Source organism: Carettochelys insculpta, chromosome 1 (genome assembly GCF_033958435.1).
Source record: "Carettochelys insculpta isolate YL-2023 chromosome 1, ASM3395843v1, whole genome shotgun sequence".
In the NCBI taxonomy this organism is placed as follows: Eukaryota; Metazoa; Chordata; order Testudines; family Carettochelyidae; genus Carettochelys; species Carettochelys insculpta.
The window spans coordinates 233,759,552-233,782,872 of NC_134137.1; the positions used below are offsets into that span (position 1 = coordinate 233,759,552).

The window sequence follows — 23,321 nt, forward strand, 5'->3', positions numbered from 1 at the left end:
TAACACAAGTATATAGGAACAAAATTAGAAAAGCCAAAGCACAAAAAGAAATCAAACTAACTATAGAAATAAAGGTGACAATAAAGCATTCTGCAAATACATGAGAAGCAAGAGGGAGACCATGGACAGAGTAGGCCTGTTACTCAGTGCAGGGAAACAAAACAATAAAAAAATGAAAACTACAGAGCTGCTTTATGAATTCTTTGTTTCCATTTTGGCCAAGAAAATTGGTGGTGAGTGCGCATTCAGCATAGTGAATATGAGTTAGGATCAAAGGCTAAAATAGGAAGTGAACAAGTTAAAAATTACTTAGAAAAACAGGATGGCTTCAAGTTACCAGGGCCTGATGAAATGCGTCCTAGGACCCACAAGGAACTGACTAATTAGATATCTAAGACATTAGACAGATGCCAGAAGACTGGAAAAGGGCAAATAGAATACCTCTCTCTAAAAAGGGAAATAAGGACAACCCAGGAAACTATAGACCATTCAACTTATTTTTTGCATCGAGAAATATAATACAGCAAATTGTAAAGGTTTGGTCACAGAGATCCCCTTCTGACTGTCACTTGCTGTGCTAAAACACCGCTGAGCCTGCCTTCCTAACCTTTTCAGTCCCCTTTAATCCTCTGTCCTGCTGAAATGAATTGGATACTGCTGCATGGACAGTCTGTCCAACCTCAAAAAAGCAAAAATAAAAAATTTCATTAGGAAGGGAGGTTTGCAGGCCTCCTTGGGTGACTCATGCTGCCATTCCCTATATCTGCTAAACAGTAAAATTACAAAAGGAAAAAGGGGTTCAAAAATTACTTCAGAATCAGAGCTATGTCTACACTAGCCCAAATCTTCAAAATGGCCATGCAAATGGCTATTTCGAAGATTTCTACTGAGGCACTTAAATGCATATTCAGCACCTCATTAGCAAGCCACCGGCCACAGCTCTTTGAAATTGCCACTTTCCGCTGCTGCATGGCTCGTCCAGATAGGGGCCCTTTTCGAAAGGACCCTGGGAACTTTGAAATCCCCTTATTCCTGTCAGTAGATTTGTGTTAGCGTAGAGACAGCCCAGGAGGAGAATTTTGACCTTTTCTTCTGTGGAGCGCACTTCCTATGACTCGTCACCAGAGGGCACCAGAGCTAAGGAGTCTGCTCAAAGGTTTCATACATATAATAGGGTGTGTCTACACTTGCATTCCTCTTTCAAAAGAGGTGTGCAAAGGAGGGAAATCGAAAATGCAAATGAGGTGCCAGATTTGCATATCTGCAACCTCATTTGCATATTCTTATTTCAAAATAGTTTCTTTTGAAAACAGAAAACCAGGGAAGACACTGCTTTTTTGAAAGTAAACCCCATATTTGAAAGAATCCTTTTTCCCATAAAAGAGGTGAGAAAGGACTCTTTCGAAACTGGGGTTTACTTTCGAAAGAGCAGTGTCTACACAGCTGCGTCTACACTGACAAAAAAATCTTCAAAATAGCCATGCTAATGGCCATTTCGAAGATTACTAATGAGGCGCCGAATTGAATATTCGGCGCCTGATGAGCATTAAGATGCTTCCATCCATAGTCCTCCAAAAGTGCCACTTTCAACCGTGTGCGGCTCGGCACAGCTACATGGGGGTCCTTTTCGAAAGGACCCTGCATATTTCAAAATCCCCTTATTCTCCTCAGCTGGAAGAATAAGGGGATTTCAAAATGTGTGGGGTCCTTTCGAAAAGGACCCCCGCGTAGCCGCGCTGAGCCATGCACGGTCAAAAGCGGTGCTTTCGAAGCACCGCAGCTAGAAGTGTCCTAATGCTAATGGGGTGCTGAATATTCATTTCAAAGTTTCAGCCTATGTGTTTGGTTCATCATCTGCATCTTCACTGAGTTCTTTCTCATTCTCATCTTCATGGGCACTGGCAAAGAAAAAGGTGGCTGGAAAATTGTGTCAATGAAGAGCAAAGAAAGGGAAAAAAGAAGTCAAGATACAGAATTATCCCACTCTTCCAGTCAGGCAGCTTGTAGAGGAGGCTGGAAGTCTTGGGAGAAGGAGAACATCAAGCTGGAGGAGAGTTAGGGGAGAAAGTAACAACATTTCTTACAGGTACTGTTTTGTTGCAACCCAGGCCCCTGCCTGCTTTTCAAATAGCTTCCTACTGGCTTTTGCCACAGCTCAGACAGCTCTTGTAGAATCTGTGCACCAGGGCACACTTGCTTACTTTTACCTCTGACTAAAGTGAAACAATCCCACAGCCATGCTATCGTGGCTTTCAGGGCTAAGGGAGCCCTGTTAGTATGAAAGGACAGGAAATTGTAATGGGGGATTCAATCCATAGAAATATAAATAGCTGGGGTTCTGATGACCCAGAGATCCGTGTGGTGACTTGCTTGAACTGTTGTGTGAGACAGTCACAGGCCTTTTGACTGAGACATCTAGCCAGATTTATGTGCAGAGCTGAGTAGGAGGCAGCAGCTATAGTATAAATGCTGTATCAGTGACAAAGGAAAGATAGGAGAGAGATCCTGGAGGCCAAATTTGCGCTGCTACATGAGAAAGTAAAGTTCAGGACCTCCATAGTAGAACTCTCTGAAATTCTTTCAGCTTCATGACTTAGGGTCAGTGCGGCAGAACTTCAAGGTATCAATGTTGGTATGTCTATACTCACCGCACATTCAACGTCCTGCAATCGATCTCTCTGGGCTTGGCTGCCAATCTTAGTACTCCACAGTGGTACTCCAAGGCATTGCTTGCAGACATTGGCACAAGCCCAAAGAGCTACACCACAGAACAAAGTCAATTCTGATACATCGATTCTAGCTAAACTAATAGTGTAGCTAGAATTGTGTACCTGGAATTGACTGTGTTCATGGACAAAAAGCAGGTCTCAGTGAATGAGACTGTTTGGGAGGAGGGATTTAGGCATATTGGGAACTAGGGAGCCTTTTGGGAATGGAAAAGGCTATGCAGGGAGGTTGGTCTCCACCTAATGAAAGTGGAATCAGGTTGCTGACTTGTAAAATTAGAAAGATGAACACTCTATATCCTACCAAGGAGGAGGGGTAGAAGTTCATAAAGTAAGGTAGAAACTGACAAGGAACGGTCAAATGAAAAAGTGTCCATTCAGTTCCATCGCATGAAGGAAGACAATAAAATACAGTACTGACAAATTTTGTAAGTGATTGCTGTACAGATGCTAGAAGTCTACATACTAAGATCCACACAAGAAACCTAGGTCAACAGAAGCTTTCTTATGTTGATCTAATAATGTAGGTGTTGACTGTACCAAGTTTCTTCCACCTATCTAATTTGCCTGTTATGCTCACTTAATTACTTCATGTCCATTTGATGTATATGGGTCAACAGAGAGGCAGTGTACATCTATGCAAGTAGACTAAAGTGGCCTTGGCTGAATCAGCCTCCCCCACTCACTCCACCCCCTGCTCTCCCCAACCCTCACTCATTTTCACTGGGCTGGGCTGGGGCAAGGGCATGCAGTGCAGGGGGGTGTGGTCTGCAGAATAGGGCCAGAAATGAATAGCTCAGAGTTGTGGGGGGTGGGGCTCTGGGATGAGGGTCAGGATGCAGGAGGGAAAGAGTTCAGTCTGAGGATGCAGGCTCTGGAAAGAGACTGGTGATGAGTTTATGATGCAGGAGGTTTAGAGTTGGGTAGGGGCTCAAGCTGGGAGTAAAGTGTTGGAGTGCAAGCTCTGAAAGGCAGTGAAGGTACAGGAGGGTGTTCCAGTCAGGGCATGGGCCTCAGTCAGGCATCACTTACCTGAGGTGGCCTCAGTTAGCAGTACAGAAGGGTAAAGGCAGGCTCCCTCCCTGGCTATTCCCAGAAGCAGCCAGCATGTCTGGCCCCTCCACAGAGGCATAGAGCTGCTCATCTGTGCTGTGTACACCGCCTGCCCCTGCTGTGATTGGCTGCAGTTCCCAAATAATGAGTGGGTTTTTTTGGGGGGGTGGGAGAGTGCAGAGCTTGTTTGGCTGTCCCTATGTCTCAGAGCCACAGGCAATGGTGCTGACCAGAGCCACCAGAGACCCTTTTGGACTGAGCATTACAGACACCTGGACAACCTGAGTTTCAGAGAGGTTGTGGAATCTCCGTTACTGGATACTTTTAAGAAGAAGTGAGATGAGCCCCTCTCAGGGATGGTCTAGTTTCTATTTTGTCCTGCCTTAGTCGCTGGGATTGGAGTAGGTGACCTATTAAAGTACCATCCAGTCCTACACTTCTGTGATTCTAGGATTTGGGCCGAAGTGTCTTAGATTCTCAGCCAAAAAAAAGAAAAAAAAATTCCAATCCAGTTAGTTAATATTGACACTCGTGTGTACTGTTTATAAGTAATCTTTAGGTATGGCAGGGCACAATGATCCAAATGATTCCCCTGATCGCACAACACCCTCAGCAACAGGCAGGTAATAACCTTCCATTGCATCAGAGTTTTGTCTTGAAAGTATTACCAATACGAAAGTTGACTTTAAACAAAAGATGGGGTTATGAGTAATGCCTTAATGTGCACCAGATGGACACAGTATAAAGATCATCTCTGATGTCACAGCACTTCCAAAGTTAATGGATATGTCATTTGTCACTAAATATTAAAGCACATGGATTGGCCTGACACAAAAAGCATTTGGAATCTGAACAGGTGAATTAAAAGGATGCTGAGGCAATGGCTTTCCCTTGGATTGAATGTGCTACTAGCTTACTTATGGTGCATTAATTATTATACTCTGCTTATCAAAACATTTTATTGCCTCAGACAGCGTGGAGTGAAGGCATTACAATACAAACCTAGCCCTAATGCAGCCAGCCAGAGGACTGCCAAATGCTTTGTTTTTTGTGCAACACTCTTAAGATTATTTACATTAATATATCATAAAGTACAAGAAAAAGCTCTATCCTACAAGGGACAGTGTCTCATGTCCTGGAGCATTCAGGGAGCCATCAGGGTTGCATTTTTTTTGCAGATCCAATTGTGTTCCGCTGAGCATGACTCAGCGTATAACTTACTCTTGTTCAAAGCAGTACAGTTCTTGCCAAACTCCTCTCCAATCAGCCTAAAAAGAAAACAAAATCTGCTTATTGAGAAGCCAGCTCAGAACTTTGTACAAATACAAAGACAAGAGCAGAGGTTGGGATGAGGGAACACAGGTCATTTTACTTTGATGCATGCGTGTGTTTTCCTTATGTGGCTGGGCTGTCATATGCAGGATTGCAATCCATTTGACTGGACAGATGTCACATGTCCAGGGAACCTTGGAGAGCTGGCACTAATAGTAGGAATTCAGAGGTCCTCATATCCATGAATGTTATCAGCAAGAGGAGGAAAACTCTTGTACAAAGAAAAATGTTGAGTCTTAGGTTACGTCTACACTACGAGATAATATCAATTTTAGGTCAATTAGCCCGATTTTACCAAGTGCCTGTCTTCACTGTAAATTCCATTAGCTCAATTTATGGAGCACTAAAATCGACATGATATCGATATCAGAATTTTGTCGGACCCTGATGGGTGTAGTGTTCAGTTCGAATCTAAAATTCTGAATGAAGGGTAAAGAGGAAGCGCCATGTCTTTCAATCACATTCATTAGCCTCCAGACATGCCCTGGTTGTGCCCCACAATGCCCCACAGTTCTCTGCTCTGGCCTCTTCCATCTCCACTGTTCTCAGGTGCGCAGGAATTAGGCAACAGGAAGACCGGTTCAGTTCAGCACGTGGAAGCCCGTGGCTGTAGCGTCATAAGAGGCTGAAAAATCTTCCTTCTTTCACTGCTACTAATGTGGCTGTGGGGTCTGTGGTTCTGTGTTTACTTCCGCTAGCTGTCTTTTTTTTTTTCTGTGCTACCTGGCACCAGCTGCTGGCCCCTCCCCTGACATCACATGGCAGCTAGGCTGTGGGTAGGGGGGTCGTGCTTGTCTGATAGGACGAAAAATTTCTTTTCAGCCATTTATATTTTGTCCTGCCCCCCCACATCTCCTCCCTCCCCTCCCCGAGAGGTGCCACGCAGTCTGGAACTATCCCTCGCCCGCATCACGTGACTTGACCCCGAACCGATAAAAGGACGTGCTGAACATGCTGCCAGGCAGCTTGCCTGTGCTGAGGGTCCTGGAGCCACCTGGTGGAAGTCTCCCTTGATGACTAAGATATTCGGGAGCTGGCAGCTATCCAGGGGCCTTGCAGCCTCCCAGGGGAAGTCTCCCTCAGCGGCTAAGATTTTTGAGGGGTAGCAGCTGGCTGGGGAAAGTCTCCAGCTACCGAGATATTCCAGCACTGGCAGCTATTAGGGGGAAGTCTCCCTCGGCGCCTAATATTCGGGGGCTGGCTTCAGAGCATCAAGCGCCCAGAGGCAGGGCCTTGCCCTCCAAGGGATCCTCATTTAAGGAGTTAAAGTGTACTCAGTCCAATGTGGCAGCCGTTTCTCACCCTCCCTCTCCGTAATTAACCCCTGGTTCCCCGTTGCCTGTAAGCACAGGAAGTGCCATCGAAAAAGTTGATCCGGCAGACATTCAGTGTAACGCCCATGTGTACCTATACGGACATTTCTAGGTTATGGATTGGGTTCAAGGGTGCAAATTATTGTTTTGAGGATCTTCTTTGCCAGGAGGTCTAAAGACAGAGCCAAGACTTTGGGCTGGGCATAGGGTCAGGTGGTGGGTCCTACCACAGGGTCTCTGGGTTCCCAGCAGCTTTAAGAAGGGCCAGAGGCAGGCACCATAGAGCATTGATTACTGTGGACAGAGTGTCCCCTAGGGCATTCAGAAGCCTTTTCGGTCAACAGAAGAAAAAGCTTTGTCACTAGAGTGACTGTGCTTCTAGAGCAAATTTTTGTATGGCTTGATCCAAAGGCCATTGAAGGCAATGTAACAGCTCTACAATTACCACAGTTCTCCAAGTAAGGCTTGGAGCAGCCAACCGAACCATAATTTATTTGATGATCCATTGTATTTTCAGTGTAACGCCCACGTCTACTACTTACACATACATTTCTAGATTTTGGAGTGGGTGCAAGCATGAAAATTCTTTCTGAGTATCTCCTTTGCTAGGAGGGCTAAACCCAGATCAAAGACTGGGCCTGCTGCTAGGGGGATCCCACCCAGAGTGTCAGTGAGCATCCAAAGCATCCATAACTGATTCAATGATCCATCGCATTTTCAGTGTAATGCCCATGTCTAAGTACACATACCTGTTTTACTGATCAATACAAGTTAAGCAAGGGCCATTAAAGGTGTTCCAGAAACTTAATGGCACCTTGCTATGGACAATGATCTCTAAAGGGATTTGTTTTCCTTATGAGCCATCCCACCGTAGGGGCTCAGAGTCCCCACAAATCTTGTGTTTAGGTCACCTAATATGAAAATCCATCATCGATTTAGTATTTTTTCACATGAAGGGGTAGAGGAGGCTTGCCAGCAAACAAAGCCTTCCCATCTTCTGCACAGCCTATTTAAGCGGGGAGCTGCAGGGGCCAGTCCTGAGAACACCCCTGTTTACCTCCTAACATGTCTGCTGGAAACAACTTAATGTTCAGTGTCAGAAGGATTGGGCCCAAACTGGAGACTTTCCAGTTGTGAAAGAAGATGCTTAGAACTAGTGTGAGGGTAACAAGTTTCTAGGGCAGATCTACAGGACAGGGGAAGGTTGAATTAAGGTAAGCAATTTCAGCTATGTTAATCATGTAGGTAAAGTCAACATACCTCAATTTGAGCTTCTGCCTGGTCTCCATTAAGGGAGGTCGACAGGAGCCTGCATTCCCATTGACTTCCCTTGTTCCTAATGGGCAGCAGGATTACTGCAGTTGACAGGGGTATTCTGTCAATTTGATTTAGCGCATCCCCACTACATGCACTAGTTTGAACTCCAGAATATTGAGCATGGCAGGATCAAGCTTCTCCGCAGCATAGATGTGTGCTTAGCGTAGTGAGCTTAGCTGACTTGTTTTGCTCCATTTTGCTTAGTAACTTACTTCGTTCTGCATGCTGTTACTCATAACCACTTTAATCCTACTTTTTATACTTAATAAAATCACTTCTGTTTATTACCAAACCCAGTGTAAAGATAATTGTTACCTGGAGGCCAGAGGGAGCTAAGCAGTTTTGCTTCTCTCTTTATGTAAAAAGAGGGTGAGCAACATGGGTTTACCCTGTATAAAACTGCAACTTGACTTAACTGGCAATTGATTAACTTAAGTTACAGTGTGGCCGTAACCTTGTTATGGACAAGCACTAGGGTTTTTTTCTATGGGACTGCTTTACAGCCCTAAATACTTCCTACAAAATAGCCCCAAACAACCATGTAGACAAGGCCTTAGCAGCCATGGCATGCAGTGATTTGAATTTGAGCATCAGACCTACTTACATCATCACCAGCACCATTGCCCTCTAAAGACTGTGATTATAGCTAAGAACTTAATCTCCATGAAACAGGGCAGCCTGGAGACTTTGAAATCTAAGATGGATATAAATATGTTCAGTACAAGCTTCGTGCACTGGGAAGTACTGAGCCCACAGCTATGGACTCAGAGCCGTATCTGTATTTATATTAATGTCACAACATTTATATGAATAAAAATTCATCCACAACCTCAGCCTGTTTCCTTCCAGCTGGGAGTCACTAAGCCACATCCATCTTCTCTCTTTCTCACGAAAATTTAATCCAGTCCAGTAATAGTTATTTTCTGTTTTGTTTCCTATGCGTTCCTGTGGATTAAACAGAAATACATTGCATGCTGATGGGGCATTTCAATTCTGCCTCATTCTTCATGCCATCACATGCTCATTTTGAACTCAGACCTTTAGACACACGAAAGACAAGACTCAGACACACCAGTAACCTGTTGGGTAGAATAATCTTAAGGCATGTGGCAATCCTTATAGCTGCTTTTCCCAAAAGCCTCGTGCTTAGGAGAACATAACAGGCACCTAAAACAGCCAAAAGGACTCTAACTTCTTATTTGCAAAGAGAGATTGGGCGGGCCCTTCACAGCCCAAAGCTCCCACTCAACAGCAGAACCAACCAAGCCTGTCCTGCCACGGCAGTGTGCTCACCATGTGCAAAAAACCCTGGACTGTGCTCCCAGCCTTCTTGGTGACCGTAGAATCATAGAACACTGCAACTGGAAGAGTCCTCAAGAAGTCATCAAGTCCAGACCCCTGCCTTCTCAGAAGGACCAAACACCATCTAGACCATTCCCGATAAGTGGCTATCTAACCTGCTCTTTAATATCTCCAGCAATGGAGATTCCACAACCTCCCTAAGTAACTTGTTCGAGTGTTTAACTACCCCGACGGTTAAGAAGGATCCTATGCTGCTTCCACATTTACACCGGAAGGAGGTTCCTGATCATCTCCCCACCAGCTTCACACAAACTCATAGAAGGCCACTGAGTTTGTAGAAGAGCTTTCCAATAATCTATCGGAGCCTTGATGGCAGCTAAAGGGAAGTCCAGGCCATGCTCCCGCTGGGCTTCTTCCCAGTGTTCTTGTTTATAACGAGATAAAGGCTCATTTACATACTGTTTCTTAGGGAGACCCTGTTTGGTCAGAGGTTCTGATAAAACCTAGCTTACATTTGTATTTTTCAGTGAAGTGTCTGAATGACATGGGGGGTTGCTGGCTATAATGTGGGAGGTTCCCAAACTCACCAACTCAGCTTCATCTTCTACAACAAGCAGTTGGGATTTTCTACCGGAACAGTTTTGCACACTGGCAGTCCAGTTCTGCTTCTGCTTTGAAAAGTAGTAACATCTCCTGCTGTGCAGCTCCCAGCCTGGGCGGCAGAGCAGACACTCAGCTCCTCCTGGGGGTAAAGAAGATTATTAACCAGCATCACAAATGGTTTAATCACTCCCATCCCATTTTCTACCATGGCTCTTAAACTTTTTGGCCTGTGGCGCACCCCGCTCAACACAAACCTTTCCGAGGAACACCAGCCAAGCACCCTTGATGACAAAAATGTCTTTGTTTACCTTAAATATGAAATTATTCATATGGGGCTACTGGATCTATAACATAAGGTGGCATGTATAAATAGTAAGAAAAGAAATATTGGTCAAAATAATTAAACAGATTAAGGGCATTACCAGTATTATTATGTTAGCTTATCAAACTTTGTTTTAAATAAACTAAAATATTAATTTATGTCCAAGAAAGGTTTTAATGGTGTCTATTTATGGCAGGAGTGGGGAATCTTTTCCGGTGTTTGCGGGCCCCTGATATACAGAAGACAAATGCCTCTCACATAAGTGGAAGTTACCCCCCAAACAAGAAAAGACAAAGGCCCAACCCTCACTGGTGTGGCCCCAACAGATATATCTCACCCCCCGCTGCCCCGGCCCCACAGCAGGTAAGCAGGCAAGGAGGGCCAAGCTTTAAGGCTTCTGACAGGCCAGATTAACTCTTTGGGGTCTACGGTTCAGTGGATTTCCTGACCTCTGCCCACGAAGGGTTCTGAGGTGAGGCCCAAAATGAGAGGTTAATTGTGCAGGAGGGGATTGCCAGGGAGTGAGATAAAGATAAGGATGGGGGTGAGGGTGGGGGGTTGGGTGGGAGGTCAGGTGCTGGGAGTGGGGGGTTGGCTGGGAGGGAGGGTGCAGGAGTGAACTGAGGATGAGAGGACTGGAAGGCAGGGAAGGTACGGGAGCAGGCTGGCGAGGAAGGGTGGGTGCAGAAGTAGAAGCATGGGGGTAGGGCAGGAGAACTGGGTGGACTGGGGATGGGACAGCTGGACAGGAGGGGGCATGCAGGAGCAGGCTAGGGGTGGCAGAGCTGCATGGGAGGAATATGCCTGAGGGGAATGAGGGCTGGCAATGAAGGAAGTGGTGGAGGAGCGCTTACCTGGCTCCGTGCTCCTCACCACTCCCAGGTACTGCCCTCCACCGGTCCTGTTGGCTGAAACCCTCGCACCAGCAGTTTCTGGCTCAGCTGCAGGGAGGGGGAACAGCAATACACTTCTGCCCCACCCCCACCCCCCACAGGTCAAATCCGCTCTGCCGGGATTAGGGCTGCCCCATCCTCCCCCCCGCCCACAGCAGCAAGCTGGTCCTGGGCAAGAACTTTGGTGTGGTAGGGCGTTCTGTGGGGCCAGAGTGCCAGCAAGGGGTCACTACTGGTCTATGGACCACAGTGCCTTAGGATGCTGCGTGAAGCAGGTACAGGGTCCCAAAGTTACTTGGATGCTTGTCTCTCGAATGGTAGAAAATTACAAGATTACCCAGGAGAGTTTAAAACTACATCATATGGCTACATTTTCTAGTTTTTGAGGTGAGGCCAACCTGACTCTAGATAGTGTGTGGAAGCAAATAGCTTCCCAGCTGCTAACAGTAAACTTTGGAAAATTAAATAGCCTTGGTGAAATGTTACAACTGTCAATTGTCCTGTATTTTACAGGCATCTGTCATTCATCTCATAATCACTGAATGGATTAACTGCTCATTTAGGGAAGCATTACACAGAGCAGGCATCTCAAACTGTCAGCCCAATGGCAATCAACAGCGGATGGCAGAAAAGGAGGCAGGGAATGGCTGGGGCTTGGGGAGCGGCTTCAGCTGCACACCCGTGGTCTGCCAGGTCTCCCAAGCCACCTTGTGAATATGGCCTGGCCCGTAGATAGAGTTTGAGACTCCTAAATTAGAGCACATGCTTGCTTCCCTCTAGCTGAGTTTCTATTTGTGCTTTTGTTTCCTGCACTTTTGCTTGCTGCTTGTATGACTTTCTAGGAGCCTGAAGGCAGCAGCAGTCACCTTTTTCTTCTCAGTGGTTGAGATGCAGTCTGTGACTATTCTTGCTTGCTTGGTTGTTTTCTGTTAACCTGAAATAAATCAGTGACTTACACCTGTGTGTGTGTATAACAGACAGGATGACTCTTCTTTGTGTCTTAGCCATTCCTAGCAGCTTGGAAAAATGCCCATCTGAGGCTTGGTCCACACACAGAGAGAAAGTTGACTACAGATATGCAAATCTCGCTACGTCATTAGAGTAGCTAGAATCGAGGTATCGGGATAGACTTCCTACCCCTGTGTGGATCGGAGCGCTTCAGGCTCACGCCAACATCCCTTACTCCACACGATAGCCTGGAGTACCAGGGTTGATGGCTGATCCCGGAGAGATCAATTTTGCCACATCTTCACAGACAGCAAAATTCGATCTCTAGAAGATCAAGCATGGCATGCCGACCCCCGACCCCCGCACTGTAAGTCTAGATATATCTGGAGATGGAATAGTCCTTGCCATGAAAATCCTATAATCTAATGTGATGAGGAGAGGATGGGGAACAAGCAGCTTAGAGCAAGTGAGGCAGAGTGGAAGTTTCTGCAAAGAAAGACTACAAGATATAAGATTACCGTTACACAAATGAAGTCAGTTTCCAGCTGAATAAAAGAGGGACAATTTGGATTGTCTATTCTGAGATTATACCAGGTTTTATGCTACGACCGCTGAAGGGTCAAGAAAAAGTTAGTTCTCCTAACTCAGCTGGGAAAATGACATTAAAAACTGTAAATACTGTTTAAACCGTAACATCGGAGCTAGATTCTGAAACATTCATTGTGAGTAGTACCTTCCTCTGTTTAGTTCCACTGCTTAAAAATAGACCCGCTCATATAGTAGGGAAGCCAGATTCTGGCCCATAACACTTTCAGGTTGTTATAGAAGAGGGGAATTAAACAAAGAGCAGAAGTTTTCATGTTACTGTCTCATTTCACAGTGCACAGGTTTCATTTTACAGAGGTGCTAAAACTCCTCACCCTTTTTATCTTCACAAAGATCTTCCATTAATCTATGCATGGTCAAAGAGCATCTCCCCGAGCGTGGAGTTTCTGCCGAAACTGTAGTGTTTTCAATGCAGGCTGTCCCATGCTTGGACGGACTCTTAGAATAATCCATCCAAACTTGAATGCAAGAGAAGAGAGCATGGTTAATATGAAGTCTTGTCCTCTGAGGGACAGAAAGCACAGTCATATTGCAGAGAGCAGAGTCAGAATGCAGTTTGCACAGGAATCAAAACAGGTTTGAACCTTTCTTGTTGCCAAGAAAGTCTGGCATTTTTATCTTTGTTGTTTTTTGGTTTAAATTTGATTTTCCCTGCTTGTTTTCTCCATAAGAAATTCAGGTCTTGCCTACTTTGGTAGAGAACAGGTATGGTTATGACATTACAACTTTCAATTACAGTGAATCCTCAACTTACACAGGGGTGCTGTTTCTGCAACCCCTTTTTTACATCAAATTTTCATGCAAGTCATGTGGGAGACAGAAACTAGGCTGAAGCCTGGTTCCTGGCTCACTTGGGCTTGCAGGAGCCGGGAAACTGACCAGCCCACCAGGTCTGGTCAGTTTCCTGTCTCCCAGAGTGGTGGTGAGCCTGACCAGCCATGTACTGGTCAGTTTCCCAGGTCCTGCAAGCAGCTGGGAACTGGGAACCAGCCTGTCTCCCAGTTCCCCTCTGCTTGCATAGAAGGGAAACTGAGCAGGGCAGAAGCCTTGGTCAGTTTCCTGGCCCCAGCCAGTGGAGAGGAGCTAGGAACCATGGCAGCCTGGCTCCCAACTCCCCTCCACTCCTTGGAGCCAAGAAACTGACCAGGGCTGTTGCCCTGCTCAATTTCCCAGCTCTGGAAGCAGAGGGGAACTGGGAGCCAGTCTGCTGCCTGGTTCCCAAATCTCTGCCATTCCTGAGACCAGGAAACTGCTCCTGTCAGGGGTGGCAACTGAGAGTCAGAGTATACATGAAGACTAGTGTGGTGAGGGAAGGGAGTTATTTTTTAACCACATCACACCCCAAAGCAGAAAGAGGCATAACTTTTAAGCTTCACATTCATGGAACTGTTGCTTTGTCAAAGCACTTAAGCACATCCATAACTTAAATCACACACTCTATACCAGGGATGTCAATCAGATTTAAGCATGCGTCTAAAATTAAGCAAGTTCCTATATTCTTTGGTTTGTAAGGATGTTTGCCTGGAGCTATTCAGGTACAGAGAAAGGTGACTGGGATGATCTGAGGAATGGGAAACCCACCTTGTGAGAGGAGACTCAAAGAGCTTGACTTGTTTAGTCTAAACAAAAGGCAGCTGAGCGGAAAATGATTATTGTTTATAAATACATTAGCGAGGTAAATAAAAGGGAGGGAGAGGAGTTATTCAAGTTAAGTGCCAGTGCAGAAACAAAAACAAATGGATATAAACTGGCCATCAGCAAGTTTAGGCGTGAAATTAAATGAAGGGTTCTCACTATCAGAGGAGTGAAATTCTCAAACAGCTTCCCACCGGCAGCAATGGGGGCAAAATACCTACCCCTCTTCAAGACTGACCTTGGTTAGTTTATGGATGCAATGGTAAGCTGGGACTGCCTGCAATGGCATGCAGCTGATCTTTGACTGCTAGCTGCGAACATTTCCAATGGCAGGTGATAGGGCACTAATGGGGAGGGCTCCGAATTACTACACAAATTACTTTTCAGGTGTCTGGCTAGGGAGCCTAGCTCAACTGTTCAGGGTGTAACTCAAGGGTGAGCAAAGTGGAAGGTGACCCCCTCAGTGGGTGTGATATTTCATAAGAATGGTGCAGCATAATCAGCTGCTGGGGGTCAGCCTCATCCATCTAATTAAAAATGTTAAATTTGTTACTGTTCTTATGTAGGGGTAGTCACATTTATATTCTCATTATTAATTATTTTACATTCTACAGACTTATTCTTTTACACAAGATGAAATGATTTTTTTATATGAAAGTAGCTGAAATTGCCATTGGTTTGGATTAAGGTAGACAGATTGGGGTGGCCCTGCTAATTGCGAGATGAAAAGTGGGGCCTGTTGTAAAAAGTTTGTTCACCCTGAGACTTACTTCTGCAGCATGACGTCACTTGCAGGTTTTACTTGTATATCGGGTGAATTCTTTGTAATCTGAAGTCTTTAAGTCATGATCTGAGGACTTTAGTAACTGAGGCTGCATGTATACTACACAATATATTTGAATGTATTAATATCAATTTTGTAATTCTGGAATTTATAAGTTTGAATTTGACCATCCAACCTCCTCCCCATGTGCTCCTCAAAGAGTCAACTTATTGCTGCCACACTCAAATTGGCAAACACTGACTGCTGTAACAGTGCATTGTGGGAACCTAACCCACACTTCCCTCATCCCATAGCATTCTGGGTATGCTTGCGGGTCTTTAACATCATCTTCCCACATTGCATTTTCCTCATTCTCCTCCTGTGCCAATGTAGCCAGACAAAGTCTCCCCCTTACAAGCCAGCTTGCTCATTGCCCCCCCCCCCCCGCCACTGAGGAGCACACAGGGCACGGAAATGGCTGCTGACAGCACAGTCTTTGATGCCCTCATTGAGGCCCAGATATGCTGGCTTATCGTGACCCTGAGAAGCAGAAAGTACAGCTAGAAGGCTAACAGGCCAGACTGTCAACATGGGGGCGGGGGTGAACCCTCAAGAAATCACCCCAGCTGGCATTGATCAATATGATGCACACACAATCACCCAGAAGGGGACGTGCCCCGCCCGCACAAAAGAATGTCCTGTACTCCTAAATTGCTTATCTCTTGTCTTACAAGTGCAAACTAAGTAGAAATGCCCTTGTAACAAACTGGAGTCACAAAGACAAACCAGTATGATCTGGCACCATAGATAAGAAAGAGAATACGTAACCCAAAAGGGGGTATAAAAGATGGGTCCAGCAGAACTCTAACTTTGAGTGCATTCAACCAACTTCCTGCTGGTCGGGTCAGGTGATTGCCTCCCGAGGTCCACTACTGGGGACGCCCAACCTCGTATTCATCTTTCCGCGGAATTGAGTGACCGATCCGGCTTGGCTACGCTGGTATCGAGAGACGCAGAGAGGGTAAGATACACCCATGCTAGGTCTCTGACTTTTTTTGTGCACAGCTAAAGAATTAGAGCTCTGTAACTAGTATCAAGATATCATTGTGTTAGATGATAACTGATATCTTTGTATTGGATTGTAACGTAACTTGTTAACACCTGTACTTTGCTAGCATATAAGAAGTAAACAATAGCCTTTTGTAACCCCACACTTATAACTGTAGCTTAATAAACTTGTAACTAGTTAAGATCCAAGCCTAACTATTTTGTTAACCCTTTTGTCACTGCAACACAGCCGGCACAACAAAAGAACTTTAACGGTTTGGTTACTACAGCCTGGCTGTGGGTGAGTGTGCTAGGAGCTGCCTGCTCTAACAGTAAAAAACTGGGTTGTTTAGGACCCAGGGGAGTACCTCACCGCACATTACCTGGCCGCCGGCTAACAGCCAAGCAAACATCCATTTTCTCACTGGAAGGAAGGAAGAGTTGGGCATCCACAGAGATGGCAAAAATGTTTACAGAAATGTCTTTCTTCTGTAGCTGAATTCTCAACTGGCCATCCACTGAGTGTCCCCTCTCCCATCATTGCATCCAATCCCTGAAAATAACACAGGGACCTGGACTGTATTCTCAAATTTAGAAGAAAGAGAATAGAAAAGTGTAGGAAAAAAGATTTTTGACTTCCCGCTTTAATTACACAGATATTGCCAACATGGGTGATGTCAGTGAAATATCCCTAAAAGCTTGAAGGAAGAGAAGATAGGAAAGTTTTTGAAAACTTAGAGTTGCTGAGGGGAGAGTCTTTGGCTTTCTGGTGCACTATAAGGCTTCTGTGCCCAGGCTGTGCTCTCAACTGGCCATCCACTGAGTGTTCCCCCCTCCTGTGACTGCATCCAATCCCAGCAAATAACACAAGGAAAATACTCTCAAAATTAAAAGAAAGAAGATAGGAAAGTGTAGGAAAGAAGATCTTTGCCTTCCCTCTTTGCTCAACAGACATTGCCAACATGGGGATTCTTGGTGGTGGTCCACTTGCTAGGGTGTGGTAGGGGTTCACAGGGAAGTTTTCCCCCAGGTGGCAGAAAGTCCCCACATAACTCAATAACCACAGGGACAATTCCCCCCGGTGGCAGCTAGCACCCAACATTGTTTTCTGCTTGGGGAGACTTACCCCAGCATCATAAAGCCCCCAAAAATATTTTTGGTGGAGGGCCAGTTGCTAGAGGCATGGGGGTGTCAGTGGGGGCTCCAGTGGTGCAATGGGTTAGCACACAGTACATATTTTTTCACCTTTCCAGGGGGAGGGATAGCTCAGTGGTTTGAGCATTGGCCTGCTAAACCCAGGGTGGTGAGCTCACTCCTTGAGGAGCCCACTTAGGGATCAGGGCAAATAGATATCAGGGATGATGCTTGGTCCTGCTCAGAGGGCAGGGGATTGGACTAGCTGAGTTCCCAAGGTCCTTTGCAGGCCTAGGAGGTGTGTACCTCCAATTTTTTTTTGAGGGGAGGGGCTTTCTCCCAGCAGCAGCAAGCAAACCACTATTGTAGCCACCAGGGGATAGTTCCCCCAGGTGGCAGCAAGAACCACTATCCCCTTGCTAGGGTTGTGGGGAGGCATTAATTGGGGGGCCAGCCATGGGAACCCTTCTGGGGGCTGCGGGGACCCCACTTCCCACAGATACTGGAAGCCAGCTGGGGCACGAAACTGATCAGCTCTCAGCCCTCCCTCCCAACCTCAAGCCTGCCAACCATCAAGCCAGGTCCCTCCACCACCACCTACCTCAGCTGAGTGGGGCACCGCTCCTTTGGCTCCCTAACTCTCTCCTCTATTGCTTTTTCCTGTGCAGGTATGCAGTTCTCTGCCCTGCAGCGCTAAAATGGTATCAGGTTAATTGATTGGTTTGACTGCCTGATGGCCGTTAAGCCAATTAAAAAGTTGAGATTTACATCAGCCTGAATGGCTTCTTAAGAGTCACCTGTGGAGCTGCCCAGCCCAGTCAGTGACCCTTTTCAAATGTAATCGTGACCCACGTTTGAGTCACAACCCACAGGTGGGGAAACCCTGGCACTAGATGATCGTGATGGTCACTTCTGGGTTTTTGTCTGAGTTCCTGACCGCTAAAGACCTTTAATTTCCTTGGGAAGAGAACTATCTGAGGGGCCAGTCATATAAGGGGACAGCTGACAATTTGAGTTCATGAATCTAGAATTGTAAATATTAAGTTTCTCATAAGACACTGAAATCCCCTACAGAGTGAATATACAATATCCGAGTACTGTCCTGTGTGTAAAATAGTTAATGTCCTTGTGGCAACATTAATATTTGAATTTTCTGATTTACGCATTTAAATAATGGCCCATAATATTGCATTATGTCTTTTTAAATGCACACTAATAAACCTTACCGGAGGATATAACATGCACATAGCTGAATGAGTTAAGCAAAGGTTATTTGGAAAGTTGCACTCACAACAGGTGATTTTAACAGCCAACAAAACCAGTATGGTAAGTCCCTGGACTACAGCAACATAGAACCAGCATGAACACTTGGAGCCAGGTCCTGTAGAAAGAAAACAAAAGGTGTTTTAAGTAGGGCGACCATATCTCCCTGTCTCAAATAGGCAACAGGGAGATGCGGGGAGAGGGGCAGCTGCTCCTGGCTCCACCAAGCCCCACACACCTGGGAAGGAGGTGACAGCCTCTGGCTTTTCCTGGGATCCCTGGGGAAGCAGCAGCCCCTAGCCCTCCCTGGGAGACCCCGACACTGCCGCCCACGCTCTCCCCACTTCCCTGAGGCTCAGAGAAGTGACCTACATGCTCTCCAGCCAGCAGCTGCCAGTGTCCGAAACTCTGAGAGACCAGACTGTCTCCCAGCTCCTGGCTGGGCTAGGATCAGAGGGAGAAGACTACATGGGGTAGGTGGGTGGGTAATTTAGAAATTCTCAAGTATTGTCTTACAGCGGTGTAACGTAATAAAGAATAAATCTCTAATAACTCAAAATGCAAGCTCAACAAATAGCCACACTACCTGAAGGGGAAGTCTCTGATCTGCTGGGCTTTTCAGATTTACGATGTACACGCAGTTCAGCATAAGTAACCGCGTTCCCTGTAAGAAGCAAGGAAATGCTGACAACGTTGGATTAAACCACTGAACAGAGAAGTCATTAAAGAATCACTGTCGACAAAATGCGTATGTTCCCCAGGGTGCTGGCTCTGCTTCATTACTATGTTATACTTTAGACTACATGCTATGCAGAGTAGTGATGCAGGGGTAAGAAACTGCCTTATATCCCAGCATGAGCTACCTGATTCTTGGAACAGAGCACATGTGTGTGGCAGGGTGAACTCAGCCACCAATGATCTGATACAGTTGAGTTGATTCAGGTGGTGAGGAGGGTGTTGCAATTTATGCTGGCATATGCCAGCAGAAAATTACTACCTCTTGAATCAAGGGGGAAGCAGAGAGGGAGCTGTGCCTCGGGGAAGTGTCTCCGACACAACACCTCCAAGGGCTACTACCTTTGTGCGGGGTTATGCACTAGCGGCCATTAGACACTGAGTGTTACACTGATCCAAGGTCAGAGACTTGATATACCAGGTACAGGAGGTCAAACATTTATTGTTAGAAGATTTTTCAGTGAGAAATGAGTTCTTGAATTTTCAATTTTTCTCAAAAGATTTCAAGTTTTCATTAAAAAATGAACCCCACAAAGCCAGGTTTTTTTTTGCCAACTTAAACTTCACCCCGAAATTTTGCAAAACATTTTGACAAAAAAAGTTTTGTTTCCTTTAAGGGTACATCTCACCAGGGCTGCTGCCAGGGCTTGCTGGCTATGTGACCCTGTCTGCAGTGTTCCAGATGGCCATTCCGTTGAGAGAGCAGCCAGGCAGTCCGGCCACTCTCTGCTGACAGAGCAGATTGAAAGATATCTTCCGACAGTAACTTCTGTGGACAGATTGGTTTAGTGTCTACTAGCTATTCTCTGGATGTTGTTCCGAGAGCTAACATTTGAAATACAGAAACACACATAAAGTCCATGTCCAAAAATGATACATGAACACAAATAGTACAGGAATAACATGTTGAAGCTTTACATAGACACCTTGCTTGCCCCATTTTGTACATGATTTGTTGCAAACATGTAGCACTGGTGCAATAATGATCACTTGCAGTCTTTACTAGGAATGATTTTACGTTTTCTTCCAGAGCATCGACAAATATACTAAACAGCTTTGTGCCATGAACAGATCTTTGCGGGACCTCACTCAGAACCTTCACCCGACCTGTGGATTATCATAACAAAAAGCACTGCGTATAGAATTATTTTTAACCCCCTCATAATTTAGTCAAACCAAAATCAATTTTTGTTAAGCAAATATGTCCCTTCCAAATTTCAGGTTTCCTTCATCTACTGAATCACAAGAGGTGTTGCAAAATTTTGTTTGCAGAGGATCTCTATATTCCTTCACCTCTTTTGCACTTAAAATGGTTCACCATTTTTCATGAGACTTTCAGAAATTTTTCGTCCTTGACTAGGAGCTTGTGTACCAAATGCTAGACAAAAATTTAATTTTTTTTGCAATATGGCAGTCGAAAGCAACCTTTTGAACTTAACTGCACACATTCTGATACTACTATTTGCATTATGCAATACAGTGCATTTTTCTAGAAAAAAGGGTGCTGGAACTCAGGTCTGATGATTCTTCATTGGGGTTAGGGTGTTCAGTTTTAATGCCCCAGTCCCTAGGCTGCTGGGGGACCAGCAGGGGGTTCTTGTCCCGGTCCCCATGCTGCTGCAGGGTGGCAGGGGTGCCTGTGTCAGTCTCTATGCTGCTGCAGAACTGGCAGTGAAAATTTTTCTGGTGTTCTAATGGAAAAAAGATGCTGGAACGGAGTTCCGGTACGTTCTGCCAGAGAAAAAGCCCTGATGCAGTATCAATAAAACACTTATTAAATGGATTCAGAATTGGTTAACAAAAAGACCTGTACAAGTAATTGTAAACGGGGAATGACCATCAAATGGAGGTACTCGGGGAGAATGATACTAGGTCTGACACCATTCAGTATTCTGATCAACAGCTTAGAAGTAAGCATAAATATGAAGATTAGGGGAATGGTAAATAATGTTTCAGACAAGGTCGCCACATAGAGTTCTCATTTCCTTGGTAAAATGGGCACGTGCTAATAAAATTTCTTTTAGAACACTCAAATACAAATTCATAAATCTAGAAACAAAGAATATAGGCCATACCCACACAATGGGGGTTGTATCTTTAAAAGTAGCAACTCTGAAAAGGATTTAGGGGTCAGCACACAAGCAACTCCATATGAGTTTCCACTGCAGTGCCGTGGAGGAAAGCATTGCTTGTAAAAAACTAGAGACAACTGAGTACAAATAAGCAGGCAACTTAACCTCTGAGTGCAGCAATGGGAAGATCACCACTGGAACACTGCATCTAGTTCTGGTGTCCACACTATCAAAAGGACAGTGAAACATTGAAATGAGAGGATACAGAGAAGAGACACAGAAAGAGAGAGAAACTTAAAGAGCTCTAGCTGTTCTCACAAAGAAGACTGAGGTGACTTGATTACAATGTATAATTATCTTTAGAGGAAGAAGATATTAAAGGGCTCTTCAATTTTGCAAATAAAGGCATAATAAGAACCAACAAAAAATTAAATGAGAAACACTGCACATTTTTTAGTAACAGAGAGAAAGCCGTGCTAGTCTATACACTATCAAAACAAAAAAGCAGTCAAGTAGCACTTTAAAGACTGACAAAATAATTTATTAGGTGAGCTTTCGTGGGACAGACCCACTTCTTCAGAACTAGCCATGAGTCTGTTCTGGTACGGCTATAGTCTGAAGAAGTGGGTTTGTCCCACGAAAGCTCACCTAATAAATTATTTTGTCAGTCTTCAACGTGCTACTTTACTGCTTTTTTGCACATTTTTTGTAACACTGAGGGCAATTAATCACTAGACCAAACTCTCAGTGGAAGTGGTGGATTCTCCATCTCTTTCCCCATGTGAAAACTGGATGCCTTTTGGTAAACAAGGAGTTATTCAGTGCCAGAAAGGAATTGCTCATTGAAAGTCTATGGTTTATGTCATGTAGGAAGCTTTGGAATTCACAGACTACTGATACTAACCTAGCCCTGTAGAATATATTATCTCTAGGCTAATTGTATATGTAATTAAAATAAATAAATGAAATTAAATTTAAATTATGTGAAATATAGTTTCTACTGTTCAGATACATTAAAACAGGGATCAACCATCAAGAATCAATTTAGATAGTACATAGAATATTATTAGACTAAATATTACAGACTGTAAAATGATTATGACATTTTACCATGTCCGCAATGTGCTGATTGATTATTAAAATGATTATATTGATGGACACAAAAGCCATTAATTAATAGCTCTTATAACCTGAAAACATTAGGAAATAGTCAAATTAGTCTGAACATAGTGCATTTCACACTTACTTTTAATCATTGTGCCATTTTAACAAAATGTACCGAAGAATTAGTTCAATTATTTTCAAGTGCTATGAATATATTTCATAAGAACATATTATCAAAATCAACTCTTTTTCTCTAATACCCATTTAAACTTTTGTCTTTCATGATAAGCATATGATGTGGTTAGAGATTTGATGGTTTGGTTATGTGAGAATCACTATTTAAAATCAAATTTAAAAGAACTGTGATCAAATGGGGTCCCATGAGGCCCTTATCATAGCATCAGTCTTTTGTGAGGTGAGGGGTTGCGGGGGTGAAGTGGTGGTTATATGTAACCATTTTGCCAGAATTAGCACATTGCAGATATAGTAAAATGTCATAATGGGCCTCATAAGCTAGCTAATTGTTCAGATCATGGCTTACTTAAGTCATAGGAACTCTCTGCTCTGAGTATGGTAATTAAAAATAGAAATAATTATAACAATAATTTATAATTTAGCAGAAAGTATTGTTATCCTGTTACTAGAAATGGAAACCCAGACCCTGAGCTGCAGTAAAAAAGCATGCTAATGTTGATTTCAATAGAAATTCACTTTTTGTCCTGCTCTGCATTGCCTTCATTGACAAAATGTCATGACAAGTACTTAAAGCTTTTTGAAATATCATTTTTAAAGAAGATACAACAGACAAGTAAAAATTTGGTAACTATTAAGAATATATTACCTGGATCTGGAGTCAAAGAAGCAATACGTGCTCTTTTCTCAGGTAAAATCTTTACATCTTTGTAAGTGACTTGGCTTGCCATTGGTGATAAAAATCTGTTAGAGTATTGGAAACAGTTGTTTAACAGACTGGGTTGTGTCTTGAATTAATCTCACCTACCTCCATGCACATGCACACTCACACACAAACACACACAGAGCATGATGGGTCTAGGGAAGATTGAAAAAAAAGACATTAAAGAAAGGAAGTAATTTCTGTTAAATGTGGCTTCACAGGTGGCTCTCACCAGGCACTTTTCAGCCATTATTCTGC

At 44.4% G+C, this 23,321-nt stretch overlaps 1 protein-coding gene across 1 annotated transcript; it reads right to left on the reverse strand.

Moving 5' to 3' along the window:
• Nucleotides 1-4,923: 4,923 nt before the first annotated feature.
• On the reverse strand, nucleotides 4,924-23,091 carry LOC142013168 (killer cell lectin-like receptor subfamily B member 1B allele B). Its single transcript, XM_074994285.1, has 7 exons — nucleotides 23,010-23,091; nucleotides 18,844-18,921; nucleotides 18,286-18,375; nucleotides 12,730-12,873; nucleotides 9,631-9,785; nucleotides 8,568-8,686; nucleotides 4,924-5,047 (listed from the first exon to the last, which is right to left on the reverse strand). The coding sequence occupies exons 1-7, from the start codon at nucleotides 23,089-23,091 to the stop codon at nucleotides 4,924-4,926; spliced, it is 792 nt and encodes a 263-aa protein (XP_074850386.1).
• Between the last annotated feature and the right edge of the window lie 230 nt (nucleotides 23,092-23,321).